The sequence below is a fragment of the Plectropomus leopardus genome, chromosome 17 (genome assembly GCF_008729295.1).
Source record: "Plectropomus leopardus isolate mb chromosome 17, YSFRI_Pleo_2.0, whole genome shotgun sequence".
NCBI lineage: Eukaryota > Metazoa > Chordata > Actinopteri > Perciformes > Serranidae > Plectropomus > Plectropomus leopardus.
The window spans coordinates 29,574,776-29,602,267 of NC_056479.1; the positions used below are offsets into that span (position 1 = coordinate 29,574,776).

The 27,492-nt window shown below is 41.1% G+C and overlaps 1 protein-coding gene and 1 long non-coding RNA gene across 2 annotated transcripts; one reads left to right on the plus strand and one right to left on the minus strand.

Moving 5' to 3' along the window:
* Positions 1-1,717: 1,717 nt before the first annotated feature.
* Positions 1,718-12,970, minus strand: LOC121956916 (E3 ubiquitin-protein ligase TRIM39-like). Its single transcript, XM_042505355.1, is given in 15 exon segments — positions 1,718-2,451; positions 3,318-3,473; positions 3,623-3,798; positions 4,237-4,263; positions 4,375-4,401; positions 4,587-4,676; positions 5,875-6,052; positions 6,144-6,377; positions 6,835-6,930; positions 7,018-7,122; positions 8,173-8,610; positions 9,232-9,261; positions 9,264-9,360; positions 12,246-12,384; positions 12,881-12,970. Coding segments are annotated over 13 exon segments (1,857 nt in total). The 5' UTR covers positions 9,357-9,360; positions 12,246-12,384; positions 12,881-12,970; the 3' UTR covers positions 1,718-2,244.
* A 13,212-nt stretch (positions 12,971-26,182) lies between these two features.
* Positions 26,183-27,165, plus strand: LOC121956918. Its single transcript, XR_006106723.1, has 2 exons — positions 26,183-26,302; positions 26,472-27,165. It is a non-coding gene; the product is annotated as an uncharacterized LOC121956918 (long non-coding RNA).
* Positions 27,166-27,492: the final 327 nt, after the last annotated feature.

Below are 27,492 nucleotides of genomic sequence, written 5' to 3' on the forward strand. Positions count from 1 at the left end.
GATGATGATGATACCCACATGATTTTCTTTTATTTTGTATTTTGTGTGTGAGGAGACCTGCATCAGACTGGTGGTCAGAAGGACACGCCCCCCACCACCACGCTGCCGCTGGTTTCGTTTTTTACACGGCAGCAAACTCCAAACTCACCTCGCCAATAGTTTCATCAGTTGATGCAGCAGGACGCCACAATGGGGGGAGGGGCTTCTAACCACAATGGGTGGGGCTTTGAGTCTCAATATTTCGGGGTTCAAAGAGCAGATGCGCCTTAAAAAGTCCCTCAAATAAAGATAGCAACCATTTTTAGTCAGCTGCTGGAGGTGTGATGATGTCAGCCTGAGGGGAGGAGCTTCTGAATTAGGGTGGGAGGGGCTTGTTGCTATTGTGGAAAAAGTTGCGCCTTAAAAAAAATCTAAAAACAAGAGGGTGATGTCATGGTGTCTGTGTGGGAGGGGCTTGTTAGGCCCAATAGGAGCATCTTAAAAATGACGTGTCAGTCTGCAGGTGGTCACATGACTGCAGGTGTGAGACGAGTCAGTCTGGAGTTTGCTGCTGAATCACACAAACATGAACACACACACACACACACACACACTCAGTGTCAGGGGGCGGATCGTCGTGTCTGGTGAGGGTGCGGGGGGGGGGTCGTGTTAGCTGGAGGGAGGGGGGGGGCAGGGTTTATGGGGAGGGGGAGGGGTTTGGTTTTCATTGTGGGCGGGGCTTAAATGTTAGGATTCTATTGTGTATATTGAAACCCCGGCTGTTCACATTGACTGCAATATGATTTATGTTAAATAAAATATGAACTTGAACGATTGTAACCGTGGTGACGTCTGTCTGACACGAAAACATCAAAACGTGTCTGTCGCATGAGTTTACGACACGCTGGAGTTTATAAATGTCCATCGGGGGACATCTTTAATAATTAACCCAAAAATTATTTTTAATTTTTCAACAGTACACCGAAGGAGACGAGGCATTAGAGCACGGACACTCACCTGGCTTTAACTGAGGGCCACAGAAGGCCAGGGGCCAATCACAGTGGCCCCATGCATGTTTCAAGGATTTTAGGACATTTCTATGATTTAGGGACATTTTGAGGATTTTAGGACACTTTTAGGATTTAAGGACATTCAAACTTCATTCAGAGTTTTTTTTTTGTCGCTGCTAAAAAGCCTGCAGATTAAACAACCACAGAGCGAATGGGACAAAGGCCCAGCGTCAGGAAGAAGAAAAGACTAATAAATCTGATTATTACACATAAATTATTACACATAAATTAGCAGTTGGTGTTGTTATAAATATACATTTAATATAATATTAAATATCCTTAAAACATGTCCCTTGCTGATAAATATAACCAGCGGGAGGCGCTACACTACAGCCAGCAACCACACTGACCGAGCAAGATTATCTTTATAAACATTTTTTTCTAACTGCAGGAAAAACTTTTTTCAACAAGTATTAACAATATTATGAAAAAGCTGTTAAATTTAAATCATTTAAATAAATTCAAAAAAGCATTGTGTCATGAACTGCAAAAATACAAATATTTTCTTTTTCAAACTGAATTTTAAAAAAACACCTGATAAAACTGCAGAATTAAATAAAATGATCTTGCACATAAATATTTAATATTTAATGGATTGAAGGTTAAAGGAAAATGTAGTTTTTATTTCTTTTCAGTCCACAACCATTAAATCGAGGCACAAACATCTGTGACGTTTGTCTTTATTTTTATTATTGCTGTTTTTGTTACAGATTTGCTCATACAGGTGAGACATCAGCGAATCATCACCACTGGCTGACAGGTGAGGGGGCGGAGTCAACTCCACTGTTATTAAAAGTGACATTAAATACAAAGTCAACCCTAAAATAAATGTCTGTTATTATGATGACAATTTTTGTGTTTTATGAGTTTTAAAGATTTATTATTACACAAAGTTCACTCTGTTATATGTATACTTTTCTTTATTTAGTTATTGATTATAGATATTTTGATTTGTTTTACGATTAAACTCTTTGTAACGATAAACTAAGTAAACATTTGTTTTGTCACAGCGATGCAGCGCCATTTGTTTCCTCGTCTGTGAAACTGGAACCTGTTTGGTCTCCGCTCAGATTCAGTTTCTGTCCCGCTGGACATCTCCACGTCCTCCAACATCCGTCTCTGTCCACTCTATTATTCTCAGATGTGGACCCCCGTGTCTCGGCCTGTGTCCCCCTCTGGTCCCGTCCTTGGTCCCTCATGCCAGTTGGTGCTGTGTGGTCATGAGGACGAGGGGGACCTCTTTGTCTCCCGTCCCCAGCAGAGGAAACATCCTCTCGGTGAACTCGGAGGATCCGGTGAAGCTGTAGATCTCTGAGCCCGACTTGACGTTATAAAAGGACACCTGACCCTCCTCCACGTCCAGGAAGACGCCCACCTGACGCAGCTTCGCAGGAGTCTTCACCTGCACAGCCCGACACAGATTTATTACTGTTCCTCTGGATGTCGACTAACGTCAGACGACAAGGAAACCTGAGTTTCACGTTTGTTTACATCGGAAATATGTGTTTTGATTCTGATCCTTAAACAGCAGAATTATGTACCTGTGAGCTACAGAAGACCATTCATGCCAGAAAAAGAAAAAAAATTAAATCTTATAAACATTCAAAGTCTTATATTTGGGGGGAAAAAAATTATTAAAGTTACATATGTTAACGTTTAATTTAGAAATGTTTCAGTAGTTCAACATTATGCCTTTTTCTGTGACTAATTTTAAGTGATTAAAGTGAATGAATGAATTATCACTTTTAATTAAAATTATAAGATACAAAGTCTATATGAACTTTAAAGTCACAATTACACAAGTCAAAAAGTCCAATTTCAAGATAAATGTAATTTTTCAATTTCAATTTTTAAGTCAAAGACATATAAATAAATATATATTTAGTAAAAGTAAAAATGATTAGACGCAACTTTCTGATTATATAAGGTAAGGTAAGGTTAACGTAAGGTAATGTAATGTAAAGGTAACATAACATAAGGTATAATAAGGTAATGTAAGGTGAGCTAACGTAACGTAACATAATGTAACATAAGGTAAGGTAAGGTCACGTGACATAAGGTAAGATAAGGTAACGTAACGTGGCGTAACGTGGTGTAACGTAACGTAATGTAAGATACGTAATGTAAAGTACAGTCACGTAACGTAACATAACGTGATGTAAGGTAAAGTAAGGTACGGTCACGTTACGTAACAAACCTTAATATGACATATAAATAAAAAAAAAATATATATATATATATAAACTATTTAATATAAAGCGTGTGTACCTTGGTGAGGGGGGGTGTGGTGAGCGCTCTCATCTGGCTGCCGCTCCACCAGATGGCGTAGTATCCGTTAGAGGGACTCATGTCAAACAGGCCTTTCCTGGGCGCTGACTCAGTGACCACGCCCAGTTTCCAGTCCTTACTCTCACCGACAGACACCTGCCACAGGTACACACACAGGACATCGGTGGACACAAATGGACACAGGTGGACACAGAGGACATAAGTGGACACAGATGGACACAGAGGACACAAGTGGACACAGAGAACAGTGGATCTGGACCAGTGTTCCCAGTTGCCCGGCTCACCTCCCAGTAGTGGCGTCCGGTGCTGAAGCTCTCCTTGGCGAGGACGCAGGACCAGACGTCGAAGCGCTGCTGGCTGTTTCTGTAGAACTGCAGCTTCTCGCCACGCTTCAGCTGCTTCCTGTCCTCAGACAGGATGAGGAACGGGTACGCCGTCACCGGGTTCAACGTCACGTCCTCTGGAGACAACGGGGACATGCTAATTATAATTAATCATTAATAATAATCTACAATAATAAATTGTCAATAGTAATAATTTATAATCAGAGCCTCAGTTATAAATCTTCTTTAATAAGGCTCTATAGTAAGAATCTATATAATAATGTAAAAACAATCTATAGTTATAATCCATAGTAATAATCTGTAGTTAAATATATAGCAAGAATCTATAGTAAAAATTAATCTATTATAAAAGTCTATCCTAATGAATAATCTATAGTAATAGAAATAGTCTGATTAATAATCTACATGACAACCTATAGCTAAAATCTATAACAAATTGTGTATAGTAAAAATCTATAATGACAATTTGTAAAAACAAACTATAGTTATAATCTATAATGAGTAATTCATAATAATAAAAGTATACAATAATGAAAACCCAGTGAAACACTCACCCGTGTAGACTCGAGCCTTTTTGTGTCCTGTTAATGACATCAAGCTGATTAAAATTTCAGACTGTTCACATATAAAAACATACATATAAAATGTTTATATATTAAACATTACACAACATTATTGACTGAAGGACGTGCCTGAGACCGGCTTCATCTTCTTCATGTCTGAGGGGAGACAGGAAACCACAGTCAGTCATTCTTTCACATTAAAAGCCCTCGCTGCTGCAGACACACTGATCATATTGATCAGTCTGTGAGCAGTCAGCTGGTCCAGAGTCAGATGTGTTTATAACAGAGCTGCAGATACAGAATGAAGCAGCGCTGCTGTCATGTGACAGCTCATCAGTCACCTCTCAGAGACCACTGACTCTTCCTCAGGCTGGCCGTGCTTCCTCTCAGACTGAGCATGCTCTCTGCCACCATCAGGTCACCTGACGACACTGAAACACAACACACCAGGTCAGTACCGCAGCAAGGTCAGTACTGCAGTGAAGTCAGTACCACAGCGAGGTCAGTGCCGCAGCAAAGTCAGTACCGCAGCAAAGTCATTACCACAGCGAGGTCAGTGCCGCAGCAAAGTCAGTACCACAGCGAGGTCAGTGCCGCAGTAAAGTCAGTACCACAGCAAGGTCAGTGCCGCAGCAAAGTCAGTACCGCAGCAAGTCAGTACCACAGCGAGGTCAGTGCCGCAGCAAAGTCAGTACCACAGCAAAGTCAGTACCACAGCAAGGTCAGTGCAGCAGCAAAGTCAGTACCACAGCAAAGTCAGTACCACAGCAAAGTCATTACCACAGCGAGGTCAGTGCCGCAGCAAAGTCAGTACCACAGCGAGGTCAGTGCCGCAGCAGAGTCAGTACCACAGAAAGTCAGTACCACAGTGAGGTCAGTGCTGCAGCAAAGTCAGTACCGCAGCAAAGTCAGTACCACAGCAAGGTCAGTGCCGCAGCAAAGTCAGTGCCGCAGCAAAGTCAGTACTACAGCAAGGTCAGTGCCGCAGCGAAGTCAGCACCACAGCAAAGTCATAACCACAGCGAGGTCAGTGCCGCAGCAAAGTCAGCACTGCAGTGATGTCAGTGTCGCAACTAGGTCAGTACCACAGTGACATCAGTGCCGCAGCAAGGTAGGTACAGCAGCGTGGTCAGTGCAGCAGAGAGATCTAAGACGCAGCGAGGTCAGTTGGTACAGCAGCGAGATCGGTGCAGCAGCAAGATGACGTGTTTTTGAGAGAGAACTACTGTTTCTGTGAGGTATTGATAATTTCAGGATGCTGCTTTGTCACTTTTAACTTTTGAAATTTTGACATTTTTTCCGCAGGCTAAGCTAACCAAAAGCCGCCACATCAGTATCACCAATAATAAGCTGACAGATGGATTTCGGACATCTTTAGTACCTTCGGGTCAAACTCACATATTTGGGTTATTATCCTAATAAAATTATTCATAGATATCATAAATGGTGTGCTGCATTCACATTTTCTGAATGAATTAATATTCAGTGGGCGAATGGAAAGCTTTTCAGGGCCGGATGTGGCCCGCGGGCCGTCAGTTGATTTAGTGTGTCTGTGAGACGGGGAGACAAACCGGGCGTCTTTGATTCATCAGTCACATATTGAACTGTGTGTGCATGTGTGTGACCCACCGGACCCCCTGGACCCCCGGGGCTGGATCTCCACCATCCTAATGTCGTCCATCTTGTCCTTGACCTCAGACAGAGAGCTCTTCACGTCCCCTAGCTGGAAGTGCAGCGAGAACTCGGAGTCCTCGTCCACCTCGTCCTGCTGCTCCTCCTCCAGAGGAGCTGTGGCCTCCTCGAAACTCTGAGGAGGAGACCGAGAGGGGGGAGAGAGGGTGAGCAGACAGACTCGTCATCCCCACCAGGTGATGGTCCATGATGAGGACCCGTCTCACCTGCAGGAAGCCGATGTGGTCCTGACTGATGGCCTGGACCTCAAGCGTGGCTCTCCTGTCCATCAGCTGGCTAAGCTCCGTCTCCAGACGGCTCACCAGCCCCTCCCCCTTCGACATCACGGCATCCAGCTGGTTCTGGATCCCGCCCACCACCTGAGACCGGATCCTGTCCAACGCGGCGGACACTTCGTCCAGAAGGCGTTCCACCTCGCCGCGCTCGCCGTCTGCATAGCTCTGAGAATCAAAACGATTATTGTTATTAAATCTTTTATCATCTGAGGGAGTTTAACATGATGCTAAATTCCAGGAGGAAACTCAACAGCGTGAACAGATGGAGAGCTGAAATAGTTAAACAGATGAAAGTTGTGGATGAAGGAAGAGTTTTGTCCCCCAACAGTCTGATTTATCCATGTTTTAAATAAAGAGCTAAAGATGACGATATCTGCTGTGCAGCAGTTTGTCGGGACGTTTTTAGCAGCAGATGATTTGGAAGAAAATGAACAGCTCAGGCTCAAACTCCCAACCTCAGGCCACCATCAGGACTGCTGTTTTGTGTTTGCAGCGGAGGAAGTTCAGAATGAGACTGGACCGATGTGCAAAGTTTGGTTTACTTTTATGCATGGGAAGATACATTTCCACTGAAGAATAATGAAAACACTGAGGAAAAGAATAAAAAGAGGAGGAACGTCACCTTGACTCCCTCCAGCCTCCTCTTGAGCCCCATCACATGGATCTCCTTCTCTTTGATCCGGTTCAGGATCTCCTGCTCCGTCCTCGCCACTTGTTTCTGAACACACAGGTGAAAAAAGAAAAACACTCGCTCACCGAGTCTCTTCATCCACGTCTTTAATAAACCCATGCTGCGTGTCTCTACCTGTTTGCCGAGTCTCTCCGTCTGCACCGAGACGGTTTTGTGAGTCCGATGTTCCTCCAGGACGCAGATGGCACAGATGCAGCGCTGACATGTCCGACAGTAAACCTGCACAGATGAACACATGAGCAGCTGTAACATCGTTTCATCAGGTGGATTTCCCCTTTTTTCTCTCTTCTTTTTTAAAACAAATTTTTAGGTCATTTTCTTGTCACAATTTCCCACAAATTTCTTGCAATTTGTGAGCTTTTCTTGCCAAGTTGGTCAATGCCACTATTCCTGTCGATCCAGGTTTTAAAGGGTTAAACTGAAAAAGAGCCAACAGCAACGTCGAAAGAGGCAGGTCTGTTCTGAGCTCCATCTCAGGAGGAAAAAACACACTGATGTTCTCACTATGACGTTTAACCCCTTAGGGACTGTTTGTTATTAATCCTTAGGGAGTGTTTGTTGTATATTACGCTCTTTTCATTCTTCATTTTTTGATTTTTTTTGTCTGTGTTGCTGCATGTGTCCTAAATGTAGTCCAGATTGTGTATTTGAGTGTAATCAGTGAATTTGCAGCTCAGCTCCTACAATAAGTCTAAAATACACTGTGGAAACTAAATAGTTACATTCAGACTGTTCAGGTCCAAAAATGCTCCATTGAAACCCATTCAAACTGACATTTTTGATCCCACAGCCATCAGAGCAGAAAAACAGGACTTGTATTATTTCTGGGTGTCATTCTGGGCTTTTGACTCTGAATTTGTCATTTTGACTATTTTCCACCTGATGAGGTCATTTTGACCATATTTGGCATATGGAGGAAATACATGCTATTTCCACTAGGTGACCTGTCACAGTCAATGTAGCTGCTGATCACTGACATATCCCAGACTGTCAGCAGCTACACTCACACACTGACATATCCCAGACTGTCAGCAGCTGCACTCACACACTGACAGATCCCAGACTGTCAGCAGCTACACTCACCTGAGCATGGAGGAGACTGAAAATTATGATTTTTTTGCTTTTATTGTTTTCTTCTAAAAAAATGATGTCAATCAGCTTCAGAAACGTCATCAGATTTCTGTTTCTTTTAGAATCGGTTCATATTTCTCGTCAGCTCGCTCAGAGACAGGAAGCTGCAGTCAGAGTGTGTTTCTGCTCACCTCCAGCAGGCAGGCGGTGTGTCTGGCAGGTGCGGCCCCTGAGGGCCTCCAAGGGGTCCATCAGTGGGTGTTTGGCATAGAAGGGCGTGGTCTGGTGCGGCTGCACGTGCTCAGTGCAGTAGGAGGCGGTGCAGGTGAGACAGGAGCTGACGGCGGGCTTTTTAACGCCCGTGCACACGTCACACCACACCACCTCCTCACTGGACGCCGTCACAAATGGGTTAGTGCCGCCGCCATCTGCAGCGTTCGTTGCCACAGCGCCCGTCATCTCCAGCGGTCCGTCCCTGACCGGTAACCCTGCAGCGCCATAACGAGCCACTTTGTATTTGTCTGCGATGAGAGCGAAGACTTTGTTGACGCTGAGCTGAGGACGTTCATCAAACTGGCGTTTACAGAGAGGACACGTGCACACGGAACTGGACGCCCAGTAACCGCCAATACATGCCTGCAAACACACCACAGAAGAAGAAGGAGGAGGACGTGAGACAGGAGTGGACATAAAAACACAAGAAGTTTCACTGAAAGAGGAACAAAAATCAGAGTTTAACTCTTTGAAACCGAGATCAGATTGTTTTGATTTCTTTCAAAAACACGCTGAAAAATGTCCTGAGCAACTTGGCGAGAAATGAAACCAAAACTGTGAGAAATTAGTCAAAGGAGACAAAGAAATGACTCCAAAATTACCTGAAAATTTATTCCTTACTAAATTAGAAATAAAACTACAGAAAAATGTCCAGAAAGCCACAACGCTGCATGGCTGCTCTGCAGCTCTGCAGGTGCTGCTTCTTCAGAGACGCCACCTAAAGTTTCAATGCACTTTGTATAACGACAAAAAAGTCTCTTCTTCTTCTTCTTCAGTGCCCAGTGACCTCTGGTGGCCCTCTGGAGGGCCCGGCCCCTCAGGTTGGATACCACTGGACTAACCTAACTGATGCAAACAAAAAGCTGCTGCACCGACTAAAGATCCACCAACAACTGACCAATCACAGACTAGACTGCATCTACCTTTACTGCACAGGTGTGTACGTGTGTGTGTGTGTGTGTGTGTTTTTTTTTTTTTTTTTACCTGACAGAAGTTGTGTCCACAGGGGGTGGAGAGACGGGCTTGTCGAACAGATCCAGGCAGATGGAGCAGGTCAGCTCCTGCTCTGAGAACAGCTCCGGAACCGCCGCCGCCTCCGCCATCGCCATGCTGCTGCGGGATGACATCACAGGATGACATCACAGGATGACATCACAGGATGACATCACAGGATGACATCACAGGACACGCTTCATCACTGTTTGTCTGTATTTCTATCAGTTATTGTTTGCTTTTTAGTTATTTATTTATTTTTGATTTTGTCTTTTCTGTCTTCCGTAAGTTTCAGGTGAGCTCTGCAGGAACGTCTCTCTGATTTCTGAGGTGATTTCAGGACGTTTATTTTGGACGGACGTCAGAGACTGAATGATGTCAGCGCGTCTCACTGAAAGACAAACAAGCCGCCGTAAAGCAGCATTAAGTGTTTTTAAAGAATCTTAAAATTTAGCGCGGCTGCAGTTTGTCGTTTCTCTGTGTGAGTATTTTTATTTGAGAGGTGGAACAAACAGTGTGATGTCACAGCATCTCACCTGTAAAATGTGACAGTGTCAGGTAGAGACGACCAGGACCAAGTCAAACTACATTCCTGCTCAAACGGCTCAACTCTGACACACAAACTGAGCTCAGGCTGAGCCAAAAATACCCAGCAGCCCACAGGTGAGTCATCCAAACACACCTGAGAGGACACACAGGAAGGAGGAAGGACAGGTGTAGAGATGGACAGGTGTGCAGAAGGACAGGTGTAAAGACAGACAGGTGTTAAGACGGACAGGTGTAGGTGCTGCTGTCTACCTGTGTGCAGGTCCCTGTGTGTCTCTGACCAGGTGATTATCAGCTGATAATCAGCTGTTCTGACCAGGTGTGAACAGGTAGAGAGTGGGCGGAGCCACCTTGATTGATGACTGCTGGAGTTTCAAGCATTGAACAAACGCTGCATTCTCTGCAGTTTTGTTTCTGATGTTCAGGTGCTGAAATAAACTCTTTTAAATGTTATTAAACTCTTGTGAATTATGAGGACGTTGAGGTTATTAGTTTGGCTTTTTATAGCCTACACATCAGGTATGATTCGTAACAATTTTTTTTTAAATCACCAAAAAACTTTCAAGAAAATAAAAATCGCCAAAATGCTTCATTTAAAAAAAAATATATATATATATATATATATATATATATATATATATATATATATATATATTTTTTTTTTTTTTTTTTTTTTTTTTGACAAAATGTTTCCTTTAAACAAATTTTTGAAAAAATTGGTTGGTTTTCACACAAAATGCTTTCTTTGAAAATTACCCCAAATAAGTTTGAAGAAAAAGAAATTGCCAAAAAAATGTTTCCTGTGAAAATTTTCTTTTTTTAATTGCAAAAATTGTTAAAAGATAAATAAATAAAAAATAATCCAAAAAAAAGTTTTCCTCGCCTGCACGAGGACAACATGAGCAGGCGGTGTCTGTCACATCAGCCGTGTTCGAATGTGCAAACGTGTGGCTGATAAAGTGGCGGTGACCCAGTTTGTGCAGCAGAGAGGAAATATGTGAAGTATGTGTGAACAGGAACAGTGAGCGTTCGAGATGTGACGATAACGTTTCAAACACACGAAAATAAGTCTTTATGTTTCATTTCAAATCCTGCAGATTTCACACTCAAATAATCTCAACCTCCAAAAAAAACGACAGCAAACGTGCAGTCGATTACTGAGGTTTTATAAACTGGACGGAGACAAATTTGTCTTCAAATTATTTATGTGGACAGATCGACAGTGTGTTAGTGTTAGACTGTCAATATTAAACAGCTAAAAACAAAAAAACATTTGCTGAAAACAATCAAATAAAATAATAAATAACAGCTCTGCAAACACACTGACATGGTGTAAAAAAAAAAAAAAAAAAACCAAACACGATGACGATGAAGATGATGAAGCTCTGACGGCTGCTTTAAAGCGTGTGAAAGTACACTATAAAAATACTACATCTGCAGATAAAACGCACTAAACACAAACACCTTTTTTCCCTTTTTGACCCCGCCTGCTTCCCCCTGCAACGTCAGCAAACTTATTTTTAAACTCGATTTTAAATCATTTTAATTAATCTTTTAATCTTTGCACCTCTTGTCTGAACGTCTGTGATTGTTTTGTTTATGCTTTTTTTATGCTAATGTTTTCATCATGTAGCACTTTGAGATTTACTCAAAATATAAAGTGCATTACAATTATTATTATTATTATTATTATTATCATTATTAACTCTTTCAGACCTGAGCAGGCTGATTTCTTTTGGGAACATAAAAAAAGAAAAGGGACAACTTTGCAAAAAAAATGACCCCCAAACAAAACTAATAAAAGAAAATTTCCTGATAATGAGGGGGAAAAAAACATAAAAACAAAAAAGGAAATTGAATAAAAAGGGTGTTAAATTAATACATAAATATATTTCTGAAATGTAATTTTAAATATATAATGATAATAAATACACATGCCGTTCTCCTTACAATTTAAGCAGTCTAATGTTTTTCTTGCCCTCTTTTTCATGACATTTTCCTTGTAATTTTTATTTATTTATTGCTCTTTTTTTGTAATTTCTTGCCAAAATGCACATTTGCCTTTTTTTTCCATGTTTTTAAATGAAATCAAACCCGTTTGCTCAGAAATGTGCTGAACAAATAAAGCTGTTTTGAGTCTCAGCTGCAGGTCAGAGTTCAGCCGTGATTTCGCGGTCTGAAAGTTACTCAGCAGAAATGATTTTCCTGAATCAAGCGGAGGCTCCGCACACAGAAGGTGTGGCGTGCCGCCTGTCAAAGGCTTTGTCGCGTCGGGTTATTTAAATAAAGATGTTTTCATTTTGTGACGACAGACTCTGAGATTGCAGATTTTTTTAACAACGTGTAAAAATTGAGATTCAGTGAAAAACCTCCACAAAAGTCTGATGGAAATGTAAACACAAACTGCCACGTGTGAGGAACACAGAATTTGCGCAGTTTGAGAGATTTCGGTGTCTTACCTTTCTGTCAGCCGCTCGACGCGTTTCTGTCACAAATCCTGAAACTCAGGTTGGCCCGTGACGTCACCGGGGGCGGAGACTCGCGGCTGAATGACAGCAGGTGCGGTGAGTGGTCAGGTGAGTTAGAGGGAGGAGAGGCCTGTTTTTAAAATGTTGAGTGGAACACGTGTGTTCATATTTATTTATTATTTTATAAGTTAGGACTTTAAGGATAAAAAGTGAATACAGTTAAAAGATATTTTTAAATGTAAACTGACATGAAAAAATGTCAACATTAAAAAAAAACATGTTTTTCTTTGTATTGCTTTTAACTTTATAATTATATATATATATATATGAATTTAAGATTTTTATTACTTATGTATTTTTTAAAATAATATTAAACTTTTTAAAATTGTAAAACATAATACGAGAAAACATCTGATAAAATCGAATTCACATTAAGACAGACTTTAATATGAAATGAAAATTAAATACTGGAAAATTACGATAAACTGATACACAAAAACAGAAGAAAACAATTTCTGTTTTATTTGTTTTAAAATTAGTTAATGGAACAAAATATATTAAAAGAATATAAAATATTTGAATTTTACATTTATGTCGTGATGCTCAGAATTAAATGAAAAAATAACCATGAAGTGATGAAAACAGTTTGCTCAGTCGGACGTTTCCTCTGATCAGACGGACTGTTGACGCAGCTGAGAGGGACATCTGAAGACATCTAAAGACATCTGGAGACAGCTGAACACACAACAGAAGACACCTGAAAAAACCTGACAACACCTTGAGACAACTATAGATACCTTAAGACACCTGGAGACAACTGAAACCAAATGAAGACACCTGAAGATCAATGAAGACAGACAGGACCGTGGACATTCCTGCTGCACGAGTTTGTGTGTGAACAGGTGAAAGTGTGTGTGTGTGTGTGTGTGAGTGTGTGTGTGTATCTATGTGTGTGAGAGGTGGTGAATCCTGTTTGGCGGTTGGTCCTGCTGGCCTGTGATTGGCTGATTCTTGTCCTGTGTTGTGTGTGCAGTTCAGAGCAGGAAGAGACGATGAAGTGAGTCAAACTGGAGCTTTTAAAGGTAAAAGTATATCATGTGACATCAGAGCGCCGTCCTCGTTTTAGGGACATAAACTTCCTGTGGATGTGAGGAGGAGTCACTCCGCTCCCTGAGCTGCACAAACACCCAGGTGAGAATAATCCGGCTCCGTGGTCTCCCGGCTGCCCGTCTCCTGTCCCCTGCTGGCCTGGAGACACACGACAACACGCACACACCTGCATCACTCCTCTATTCACTGCAGTAAAACACACTCAGAAACACACACTGAGGTATTAACGTAGACAGACCTGAGTGGTGACGCGTGTCGTACCTGACAGTAGAAATACAGGACGATGTTCTCCAGCAGCAGAGTCAGCAGCAGGAAGACCGCTCTGATGATGAAAGCTGTTGGATCTGATCCTGAAACACATGAGCAGTCATGACATCACACAACATCACATGACACGACACGACACGACACGACACGACACGACACATACCACATCACAACACATCATACAACATCACATGACTGATATCAGGTGTGATCAGGGATCAGAGGTGAAACGTCCAGCGTCCTGGGTTACAGGACGTGACCTGGACAATGAGACGGTCCTCACCTGAGACGGTTACAGAGAGCGGTTGGCTCTCAGAGGAAAAGTCATGAGAAGAAATATGGATGTCATAAACACAGCGGTAGCTTCCTTGGTGGGCGGGCTCTGCAGCAGGAAACAGGAAGTGTGCAGAGTGATTGACAGCTGGCTGGGTGTAGTTTTGTGCTGAGTCCGAGGAGGCGAAGCGGAGCAGGAAGGAGCCTCCGAGGTACTGAGGCTGGACGGAGCAGCTGATGGTGAAGGTGGAGCCTCTGGACACCTCAAACTCCTGCGGCTGGGCCTCAGAGACCCCAGAGAGCCCAGAGACCCTGGGAGACCCCGGAGACCCCTGAGACCCTGGAGACCCCAGAGAGCCCGTCCATGGAGGAGGATGCAGAGATGATGGGCTGATGGAGCAGGTCTGTAAACACAGACAGAGAGACAGACAGGGAGGTTTAGAGCTTCCAGAGACAAGTCAACTTCTCAGCGGACCCTGCCGGAGAATGAGAGCGGAGCGGACATTCAGAGACACCGGCAGAGACACCGGCAGAGACACTGGTGAAGACACCGGAAGACAGTGAGAGCGAAGTGGACATTCGGAGACACCGGCAGAGACACCGGCAGAGACACTGGTGAAGACACCGAAAGACAGTGAGAGCGAAGTGGACATTCGGAGACACCGGCGAAGACACTGGCCAAGAATGAGAGCGAAGCGGACATTCGGAGACACCGGCAGACAGTGGGAGTGGAGCGGACATTCAGAGACACTGCAAAAGTGAACTGTGAGTGAACAGTGAGACAACACCAGGGCTCTTGTCATGGACAGAGCGAAAATAAAGGACTTGACAGAAACACACCTGAAGGCCAGACGGTAAGAAGGTTTGGCAGAGTTTGTAAACCTGCAGCTGTCTGATGTGTCTGTGTTTATGCTGTCTGGGGCATCTTTTTTTTTTTCCTCTGAAATTTTTATCAAGGTCTGGACCTCAGTGACCTCGGTGACCTCGTAGCTAGTTACGGCCCTGCTTCTCTCCACTTAAAGCTCCAGTATGTCAGATTTCTGGGGATTTGAGTAGACTTTTTACATTTTTTTTCCCCTCATAAATAAGAAAACAAACATAATAATCAATCAACGACAATTTCGCATGTCAGAAACGTCAGACAGGTCACTCCAGCATGTTTAACTCCATATATGTTTCAGTTACAGCTGAAAATGACCACAGAAATAATCAAGTTTGCAGATTTTAAATGTCTCCGTAATTGAAAACAGCAGCCAGTTTTCTGTAGAGCCTCTGACTCTGAGGACCGCTCCTCTTTTCAGCTGATTCGACACTAAAGAAAACACACTGTTTAGGTCAGATTCACTTTAAATCCTTTGAAGGAGCTGTCGTGATATTGTCTCGATAGCTCCCAGCAGAAACCACTGACCACTGATGTCATAGATGATGTCATAGATGATGTCACTGATGGTCTTACCTGAGCAGGTGAGGTCCAGCATGAGATGGCCAGTATCTGGTGATGCACACTCCCTCACAGCAGTTTGAGACTGAAAACAGCTGGGCTTGATCCTCCACACCGACCTGAAGGAGGGCCTTTGCACCAAAGACACGGCAGAGCCACAGTCCATCTGTCTGCAGACCACCGCAGCTTCCTGCAGCGTCCAGGGAGAGTAAATGTCACTCACTGACCTCCAGACTCCCTGTTTGATCTCCAGCGTTCCTGCACAGCGACTGGATCCTCCCACCAACCTCACCGGCTCTGAACAGAATAAAGACTTTCATTAGAACATAAAGCACAGAGTCATCAGTGAAGAGTTTAACGAGAACATAAACCAGAGTATCATCAGTGAAGAATAAAGAGTTTAACTAGAACATAAACCAGAGTATTGTCAGTAAAAGCAGTGCTGGACCATAACTAAGTACATTTACTTAAGTAATTTACTTTAGTACAAATTCCAGTTGTTTGTTTTTTACTTATACAACAGTTAGTTCCGACCAAGCAATTTGATTGGTCGAGAGGCATTCTATGAGCGCTGATATACGAGCACAACATCACTCCCTCTCATGTGATATTTCTTGATTGAGTATTTTCTTTTCATTTCCCTTTATACTTCTTTCCCATTCCTTTTCAGAGGTAAATACTGTACTTTTTAGGTTTGATTTTTTGGGTGTTTATTTGTAATTTTTCTGAATGGGGTATTTTGACAAGTACTTTAATAAATAAATATTTTATTTTGCCATTTCTTTTTTGGCTGATTTTTTCCAGATTTTTCTGATTTGGGTACTTTTACCTTTCATACTTAAAGTACAATTTTCTGATTATACTAACTTACTTTAACTTAAGTAACATTTTCAATGCAGGACTTTTACTTTTAACATATTTGTTTTTTCATAGTGTGGTAAAAGTATTTCAACTACTTCCTCCACCTCTGAGTAAAAGACGACAGAGAGTTTGATTAGCGCAGAGCTGCAGCTCCTCTTCTACCTGAACAGGTGAGTCCAGCAGCTCTGCCAGGTGAGCAGGTGTTTCTCTCCGAGCTTCTACAGTCCAGCAGAGCAGACTCGTGGCCTTCACACCTGAACTCTTTGGTCCACATCGGAGCCTCCGCTTCCCCATAGAGCGCCCCTTGGAGGACCGAAGGAGCCCCACAGCCGAGCTCCCTGCAGACCACCTCTGCATCCCGCAGGTCAAAGTCAGCTTCACACACCGAGGACCACCTCTGGTTAGACTGGTCAGACCGGTTGGACTTCACCTCCAGTCTGCCTGAGCACAGACTGGTCCCATTAACCAGCCTGACCGAGTCTGGAGAGACGAGACAAAGTACAAACATGTCATCACTGTCACAGATGATGTCACTGAACAGGGATACTCAATGTACTTTGCTTGGGGGCTGATTTTGCAAATTGTAAAATTTTGCAAGGAGATCAGGGGCCAGTCACAGCAGCCCCATCATTTTGAGGGTTTTAGGACATTTAGAGGATTTTAAGGTGCCTCTTGGACTTAAACTCGTTTTAGGATTTTAAGATGTTTCTAGGGTTTGAGGACATTTCTAGGATTTTAGGTTGTTTGTAGGATTTAAGGTCATTTGTAGGATTTAAGAAGGATTTTAGGACATTAGGGTCTTAGCAAGGACCTCTGTTGGGGGGCGTGGGGGATCCTCCACTGCCTCTTTGTTTGATCAACAAGCTCAAGTTTTTTTGCACTCTGGCTCATTATGGATACTAAAAGTACAAAAACAATTCCCACTGTCAATCACTTCATTTTTATTGTCAATTAGAAAATGGTTGGGGGGCCACCCGGCACCCTATCAGGGGCCATACGTTTGGAATCACTGTATTAGATGATATCACTGATGGTCTTACCTGAGCAGGTGAGATCCAGGACAGTGGAGGAGTGATCTGGTCTTGTACAGTCTCTCAGAGCAGATCCAGACTGAACACAGCTGGACCAGATCTTCCACACAGACCTGCGAGAGAACCGATGTCTGTCTCTGAAGGAGACAGCGGAGCCGCAGTCCAGCTGAGCACAGACGACAGCTGCTGCCTTCAGGTTCCAGAAAGATCCGTCCACTGGTCTCCAGTCTCGCCGTCTCACCTCCAGAGTTCCTGCACAGCGACCGGCTCCTCCCACCAGCCTGACGTCATCTGAACAGAAACCACAGAGTCGTCAGCAAAGAGGAGAACTGAGTCAGATTAAACTGAGCTGACAGCTGGTTCTGCTGTAATGATTCTGTATTTCTTCTCTCAGTACCTGTGGAGGAGAGTTTTCCTTCAGCCTGGAGTCCTGAGGAGGAGATCAGAGGATAAACAGAAGGCATTTCGGCTTGTGCGCCTCCGCAAACCAGTCATCAAAAAAAAAAGTCATTAATTCGTAATTTTTATCCCGTTGGTGTTTGAATTCTTGAACTATGGCCGAAAACCTTGTCCAAAAGAATGTTTGTGCCAAATTTGAGGAAACTCCCTCAAGGTCATCCTCAGAAATTCATAAGACTGAAATGGACGCAAGTTCACAGTGACCTCTGACCTTTGGCCACCAAGTTGTAATCAATTCAATGTAAAGACTAAGCAATCTATTTATTTATGTATTAATTTATTTAACTATAGAGTTATTTATTTACATACATTTACATTAATTTATATATTTATTGACACATTAATTTGGTTTGTTAATTTATTCAACATTGACTCAAACGATCCTCCATACAGTCTGTCCTCATGTCGGTGCAGCAGGTTGTGAAAGCATCTTATGAAATGATCCCAGTGAACTGACATTCAAATTCTTATGATCAGAAGTGGACACAGAAAGAAACACAGACGTGTCTGATGGTCCAGGTCCTGATAACTCTAGAAAACCCCTGCTGGGTTTCAGTGCATCACACAGACCTGGCACCCAAAAAAACAATCAGATGAACAAAAATAATGGTTAAAATACTTGAGATTCAGCGAGATTCATTCTCCTGATGAAAACACGGACTTCATTTTTAAAGCTCATATTTCCGACTGGACGGGTGTATTTCAGTTATAGGAGACGATTTCAGCCGTCATCCTGCTGTCTGTCTGCTGATGCTGTCGCTCAGTCGCCTGCGAGCGACCCTCTGCTGATGTTAACACCTTCACAGGAAACAACAAGAGGACGGCGACGGCGTTAATCTGAGAGAATCATCTCAGCCACCCTCCATATCATCAAACCGCAGTCCTCCAACCTGCAGCCCATCAGCAGCTTTCAGCTAATCGACATTTCACAGAAACGCAGCTCAGAGGTTCAGGCCACAGATGGCCTTTTCTCAAAGCCGAACACCAACTGCTGCAATTTCTTTCAGAATAGGAGTGAAAAAAACGAAGAGCAACTTGATAAGAAATGTTTCACAATTAGCAAGAAATGATTAGATTTAGATTTTTTTTATTTATTTAGGGGAAAATGTCTTTTTTTGGGAAACACTATATTTATAAATATCATATTTAAAATTTTGTTACAGTTTTATTATAATTCTAGAGCAAATTTTCCGAATCTTTTTTGCCTTTATTTATTTATTTTTTTGTTTTGTTAGTTAATTTGTTTTAAATTTTCCGGTATTTTTCTTGTACTTTATACTAATTTATTGCTTATTTTGGGGATAATTTCTGCTTTATTTCCTTATTGCCTTTTTCTAAAGAAAGCAAGCTAATTAGCTCAGGTTTCAAAGGGTTAAGTGCCATCCTCAAACCAACTAACAGGGAGTGAAAGTGAGTTATAAAACCCTCCAACAGCGAGCGGCCTCGCTGACCACAAGCAAATAAAGTTTCTTTTTATATTTTCATACAGAAAAATAAATAAGTAAATAAATATCTTTTGTAAACATCTTCTGATTTGATACTTTGATGTTTCGAAGCTGCAACAGTTTCTTTAAATATTCGGATTTTAAAACAATAAAATAAACACAAATAAACATTGTTATTAGAGAGAGGCAGGTCTATTTTTGAGGGTTCTTTTACTTGTATTACTGATTTAATGAAAATGATGTATAGTAGATATAATTATATACAGTTTTACTTTTTTCTATCCTTCTTTTATCATGAATTTCATGTTACAGCCGGCATTTCGACCATCATCATAGTTAATACGTTTACGTGTGTGTAGAGGTTTGTAAGAAGATAAATTACTTGACGTCGGTGAGTGTTAGCAGCTTGTTCTTTTATGATTTAGTGTAAATATTAGAATAATCTATCATGTTTAACCCTTTAAAACCAGAGAAAATCTGTCTGATTTCTTTCAAAAACATGGAAAAAGGGAATGAGCAATGTGAAAAGAAATGACCAACAAACAAACAAAAAGAATGAGTAAAAAGTAAAAGAAAATTACCCAAATTTGAGGGAAAAAAACAGAAAGGAAACAGGTTCTTAAAAATAATTTTACATACATAATTGTTATCATTATAACTATAGTTTTGGGAACATTTCCTCTAGTTATTTATGAAACAATATTTTTTGACAAATGTTGCCAAATTGCTCATTGCCGTTTTTCCCTCGTGTTTTTTTCAAAAGAAAACAAACCAGTTTGCTCAGATTTTGAAGGATTTCTTGTGAACGGCATCTGAACGCAACACGGGGACAGGGATGTTGATCCAGGTTTTAAAGGGTTAATGCAGAGTCCTACCTGAGCTCCACAGCAGCAGCACCAGCAGGTGATCCATGTCCAGGTGCACTGTCTCTCTGTCTGTCCTCTGTCTTTCTGTCCTCTGTGTGGTGTCTCATCACATGTTGTGTCCTCGGTCAGGAACAGGTGGAGCTTCTGTGGATCAGATCTGATGGTCTTTAGTTTGACAGGAAGTCTCATCATTGTCTGTTTCTGTCGGCCATGTTTGTAGTTTGATCAGCTGATCAGAGCTGTCCTCTTCAGTCAGGACTCAGATTTGTGTCTTTGTGTTTGTTTTCATAGTGGCCCCTGGTCTCCTGTCATTGTGCAGAGTGGCCCCTGGTCTCCTGTCATTGTGCAGAGTGACCCCTGGTCTCCTGTCATTGTGCAGAGTGGCCCCTGGTCTCCTGTCATTGTGCAGAGTGACCCCTGGTCTCCTGTCATTGTGCAGAGTGGCCCCTGGTCTCCTGTCATTGTGCGGTGTGGCCCCTGGTCTCCTGTCATTGTGCGGTGTGGCCCCTGGTCTCCTGTCATTGTGCAGAGTGGCCCCTGGTCTCCTGTCATTGTGCAGTGGGGCCCCTGAGCTGAGGTTTGAGTGTCTCTGCAGTAGAGTTGAGTAGTGGGGACGGGGACAGACAGAGGAGACGTGTCTGTGGTCCATCAGTGACGCTGAGACATTTGTATTTTTCAGGAGCTGATTTCCACGTTTCAGCTGCACAGTTTTGACATCAGGACTCCGTTCAGACAGATTCTGGCCTACAGACAGTGGAAGACTGAATCTGAGGTCACTGCTGCAGCTTCACGCTGATCCCAGACCAGTTTACACACTCGCAAACAAACAAACAAACAAACAAACAAACCCCTCTTGTCTGCAGGGATACCAGATCATGAACGTCCTGCTTGCGGCTTTTAAAGGGAACGTCCAGGCCCTGAGGAGGTAACAGTACAACATTATACAACCACTTTGTGTTTTATATATATATGTATATGCAGATATACATATATATATTTTCCCTAGATCTCCATATAACGAGCTAATTATGGTGTTAAAACTAACAAACAAAAACAGCTGATGGTCAGTTGGTTATGAAGTCTTGGTTTCTTTAAAAAGTTCTAGCAGTTTTTTTTTTTTCTTCTAACATTTTTGGTGAATTTTAAAAAAAAATTTGGGTGATTTTTTAAAAATCTTATTTTCTCTTTATTTTTTGGCCATTTTACTTGTTCAAATGGCAACTTTATTTTTCTTTACATTTTTGGGGGGACTGTTTTCTAGCCTTTAAAATTTGTTGGGATTTTTTTTTTATTGGTGATTTTTTTTGGTCATTTTTTGGTGATTTAAAAAGAAACTTTTGACAATTGTTTTCTTTCAAAATATTGAATTTTTGGAATTTTGTTTTTCTTTTTTCCTTTTTCTTGGTCATAAATAATAATTGAAAAACATTGATTTCTGAGGATGAAGCAGTGGCTTCTTCTGTGGTTGTCTGCAGGTACTTCCTGTCTGGAGTCGATGTAAACGCCGTCGATTATGACGGCAGGTCGGCTCTGCACGTGGCGGCCGCCGAAGGTCACTGCTGAGTCATCCATCTTCTTGCTTCTTGTTGGAGAACGCCGGAGCAAACCCCGCCCTCAGGGACAGGTGAGGTGATGACGAGCAACTCCAAAAGAAATAACATGCAAACTTGTGAGAAATTAGTTAAAAAATTAAATGAAAATGACCTTAAAATAAGCAAAAACATAATAAATTAACAAATAAATACATTTTAATCATTTTATTTTTTTCTATTTTGAAACATAATTCATCGTTTTTTTTTTGTGGCATCATGACAAAAACCTAGCATATAAAGGGTTAAAATTCATAAAAATGTTATATTTATGATTGGGACTGATGTTGGTTAAAAAAATAACTTAATGAATTAAAAAATAATTTTTAATGTATAATGTTTTTTTAAAGTTTGGTTTTGAAAAGGAGAGTGTGTGATGTTAAAGTGGCACTAAAGGGTTAAAACAGAGCATCCGAAGCTCTGTTTACAGTTCAGATGTAAATAAGCAGCAGCGACTCAGAAAACAGATGAAATATTCAAACAGCAGCTCGGCGTCGCTCGCGTTAAAACACCCACCGACTCTGTGGACAAAACCAAAAGGACCAAATCAGAGTTTTCAAACCAAAATGTCTCCAGTCAGTGAGCAGGTGGACATCCACTGTCCCCTCAGGTGTCTCCGTCCTCACCTGCAGCACCTTCATCGTCTACGTGTTAATGTAGTTCTGTCTCTCCACCAGGTGGGGGAGCTCTCCTCTGCAGGAGGCCAGGAGGCACAACAAGGAGGCTGCAGTCCAGCTGCTGCAGGGATCCACCTGACCCCCAAACTGACCCCAAAACTGACCCCAAAACTGGCCCCCAAACTGACCCCAAAACTGCCCCAAAACTGCCCCCCCAAAACTGGCCCCCAAACTGACCCCCCAAACTGACCCCAAAACTGACCCCAAAACTGGCCCCCAAACTGACCCCAAAACTGGCCCCAAAACTGGCCCCAAAACTGGCCCCCAAACTGACCCCAAAACTGGCCCCAAAACTGGCCCCAAAACTGACCCCCAAACTGACCCCAAAACTGACCCCAAAACTGGCCCCCAAACTGACCCCAAAACTGGCCCCAAAACTGGCCCCAAAACTGACCCCCAAACTGACCCCCAAACTGGCCCCAAAACTGGCCCCAAAACTGACCCCCAAACTGACCCCCAAACTGACCCAAAACTGGCCCCAAAACTGGCCCCAAAACTGACCCCCAAACTGACCCCAAAACTGACCCCAAATCTGGCCTTGTAGGAAAAAGTTATCTTGATAACTTTGAATCTAAACAAACAGAAACACATGATTTCTGAAAACATGACAGAATTTCCAAAAAAATAAAACATCATTCCTCAAAACGCTACATTTCTGAAAAAAACTTTCCTCAGTTATGACATTTCCCAAAAACATTTCAACCTTTTTCCTAAAACACACCAACATTTCCCAAAACAACGTAACACGTAACATTTCCCAAAACAGCACAAACATTTCCCAAAACAATGTAACATTTCCCCAAAACAACGTAACATTTCCCAAAACAGCATAACATTTCCCAAAACAATGTAACATTTCCCAAAACAACAACGTAACATTTCCCAAAACAATGTAACATTTCCCAAAACAATGTAACATTTCCCAAAACAACAACGTAACGTAACATTTCCCAAAACAACAACGTAACATTTCCCAAACAACGTAACATTTCGCAAAACAGCGTAACATTTCCCAAAACAACGTAACATTTCCCAAAACAACGTAACATTTCCCAAAACAATGTAACATTTCCCAAAACAGCGTAACATTTCCCAAAACAACGTAACATTTCCCAAAACAATGTAACATTTCCCAAAACAATGTAACATTTCTGTTATTATGTTAATGTTTAAGCGTTTTTTTTTTCATGTCATGATAACCTCTTCAAACAGGGACAAATGTAAATAAATTCGTTTTTATTCAATAATAAATCAATGAACCATCGATGAACCTGTACACATGCAACATACTCAGAAGCACTCAGATCTTTTAATGCAGTAAAAGTACTACTATAGAGTAGAAATACTATCTGCCTCCTTCAGCCGATGGTTAATATTCTGCTCAGCTTCCTCCGTGGTGACGAGGAAACGCTGCCCTAGGATCAGCTGCTTTTTATTTTTTTAATAAAACAGTTTCTTTCTTTCTGAGGACTGACTGGTTTCTGCAGACTCTCTCACACACTGAAAACTGAGAATAAGTGTTTCTTCCAAGGAAATTTTGTAAAAAAAAAAAAACCAAAACAAAAACAAAAGTTTTTAAAAATATATAAACTAGCTGTTTATGATATTGAAAGTTTCAGTTTTGATTTTGATAATATTTTTTTTTATTAATTATTTTTTTAAAAAAAGAATAGGTGCAAGAGCTTGTTCTTGATCAGAAGAGGGGATGTTTTTTTTTTTTTTTTTTTTTTTCCCTCCTCAAAACTACAAATATTCCTGACTTTTGTCCTTGAGCCTCTGAGTGACTGTCGACCCCACATGATGTGTTCAAGGACCATCAGAAATGTGACAATCCAATGACAATTTCTGTTTTTTTTGTAGTTTCTGGCTGAGACAGATTATGTTGTTTTGGTGATTTTTGATTTTGGCGGACACATTTGTGGTTTGGAAGGCACGTCTTCTTTAAAAACAAAAATCGAAAGGAAAAAAAAATCAGCAAACATTTAAAAGAAAAAGAAAATTGACAAAAGTTTTTAAAGATAAGCAAAATTTTCTGACAAAAAAAGTCAAAAAAGTTACGAGGAAAAAATATCAACATTTTTTAGAGATCACCACATTTTAAAGAGAAATAATTAATTCAAATTCATAGAAAAAAAAGTCACAAAGTTTGAAAAAAAAAAAAACATTGCTGAAAAGTTTTTAAATGACCAACAATTAAAAACAACAAAAAAAATTATTTTTTCCTTTTTTTTTTTTTTTTAAATGTTGGTGATTTGAAAAAAAAAACCCGTTTGGTGATTTGATTTTCTTCAAATCTTTTGGGCCCCCCAAATTTCCTCAAATCCCAGAGAAGCTCTCTGCTGTCGGAAAAAGACACATTTTTCTTCTAAATAAACTCAATCTGAATCAGTTCAGCAGTTTGAGACACAAACAGAGAGACAGACAGATGGACAGACAGAGACTGACCGGAGCGCTCCACAGAGACCAGCAGCAGAACCAGAACCAGCAGAACCCTCAGAACCTCCATCCTGCTGCTCACACACGTTCTCCACTTTCTGTTTGACTTAAGTCCGAGCGTCCTCTGTCCACCGTCTGTCCACCCTCTGTCCACCACACACAGGAGGTGGGTGTTTGAGATCAGGATCAGATGTTGGTGAGGCTCACACACACACACACACACACACACACACACGCACACACATGCACACACACGACTGTGGAAGTGAAATTCATTAGTCATCATTTATTTTTACTTTTTTTTGCAGTTTGTGGGACATTAGCCTTTTGAAGCTATCAAAACATGTTGGTGTATGTGTGTGTTTGGAGGTCACTGCAAGATTTCCTGTAAACTTCATCGACCAAACACACACGCGCACACACACACACACACACACACACGGTCATGTGACAGTATGTGTGTGGGTGTGGATCGATGTGTTTATCAGTTTCATGTTTGTTTTCTGCCTCTGGTGTTGAGTTCATTTAGTCAAGTACTGCATTTCAGTACAATTATGAAGTGTTTCTATCTTTCCTGAGTATTTTTAAGGTGGGAAAATTACTCGTCCTTCGATCACAGAGTCAGAGGACAGAGTTGGTAAAGCTCGTTCACTTTGTTTATAAGAAAAAAACGTTTGTGATCTTACTGGATGGAAGAATTTTAACCCTTTTGTGAAGATTTATGTTACTTTATATTAACTAATTTTTAAAATAAAAACTCATTATAAACTTTTGAGATCCAATGTAACTAATTTTTCAACTTATTACATGCAAAGTTTACAATTTAGAATATTATTACAAGCTTTTATTAACTTTTACAACTTTTCATTTATCTTTGAATATCTACATGAAATAAAAAGAGGACCAACTTGATTTGCCGCAGGTAAACCAGCCAGCTTTATTTTTGCATTATTACACGCGGGTGTAATATTTCTGAAATATGGTTGTGGAAGTACGAAGTTGAATCAACTGAAGCTGCATGAAATTTAAAGTAGCAGAAAATGCAAATACTCAAGTGTCAAACTTGTACTCAAAGTACTGTCATTGAACAAATGTACTGTTTCACTCCATCACTGGATGTTCTTATTCATCATTTGAGCTTCATGTCCATTTTTTTATTGCTCTCAATTTGAAAACCAAATGTTATTTCCTGTAAAGTGCCGTGATTTCTCGTGTGCTCGCACAAGATCTGATTGCGCATGTCCTCACGGAAGTCTAAAACTGCCTACTCCAGCTTTAATTTCAATGCTTAACTTTTAAAAACGTTTTATTTCTTTAGCCGATCAAAATCTTCATTTGTAGACAGAAATAACAATAATAATAAAAGAAAATGAGACATGTTAAAATCCTTTAAAAAAACCCAAACTTATTTTGGTTGTTAATAAAGTTTGGTGGAGCCCGGAGAGGGGGCGGGCTGCGGCGGCGACTCAGGCCGCCCCGAGGAGCCTGCAGTCCGGCCACACTTCAGGCTAACACCGGGACAGGAACAACATGTCCGTCCCTCCGGTTCACACGGAGACAAACACACTTGCTGACTCACTGTCACCTGTCCAGGTAACATGACGAATTAATCCGCTTCAAACCGGTTTTGACTAGTTCTGGTGCTAACTAGCGCGTTAGCTCCGTTAGCAGTTTGTCGATTGTTTACATGTCGGTGTGTGTTGATGCTAACGGCTAACAAGCAGCAGGTTTAACGGTTTAACGGACAGTTTGTCCTCCGCAGACACACCGAGAGGACCGGGAGGAGGACACCGGGAGGAGGACTGCCCCCCCACACACAACGAGAAAATAACCAACAGGTGAGATTTATTTATTAAAATGTTTTTAATACTGTAGAACTGAGGTCGGTTAATTTACAGATTAAAGACCAGTTAATGCGCCTCATTAATCACAGTTAGGGACTGTTCTCTATTTATCAGAGGAGGGAGGTGAAGTACCCTCCCTGACGACCTCCACCAGAAACAAGTTGCTGGATGGTAAAAACTGAATTACCACCATTTTAAACTCAGATTTTTTAATGTTTTTGTTTTTTTTTTCTGATGGAAGTGTTCATTGCAACTGGTGTTTACAAGGAGCGTAGGAAATGTGAAAACCTGATTTTCAAAACGATTTTCAAGACCAAAACATCGCCAAAATGTTAACTTTAAAAGTTAAAGGAAAGAAAAAAAAATCACAATGATTTTCAGGAAAGGGAAAAAACCGCCACAAGATTTTTGAGATTAAAACAAAAAAAAAAAACAAGAGAGAGAATTAAATTAGAAAGAAAAGCCAAAATTAAATTAAATTTTCCAAAAGCTATTCGAGGAAAAATAATCAGATATTTTTAAGGGAAATAAATCCACAAAATGTTTTCTTTCAAAATCACCCAAAAATGTTGAAAGAAAAAAATACCAACAACATGCCTTCCAATCTGGCCTTTCTTTAAAAGTTGTCAAAAAAATTAAACAAAATATTAAATTGACAAAAAATGAAGAAAAAGCAGTTTCCATATTAAAAACAATCTAAAGGAAAATAAAGAAAAAACCCCAAAACAATACACCAAAATGTTGTCTTTAAAAACCATCCCATTTTTTGTAAAATGTCGTCAGTGTTTTGTAAATCAAAATATAAAATTGACATTTTTTAAAGAAAGAAATTGGCCAATATGTCTTCATATTTCAAAAAAAAAATAAAGAAAAAAAATTGCCAAAAATCTTAAAAAAAAAAAAAAACCCTCTCAAAACGTTTTCTTTAAAAAACTAATT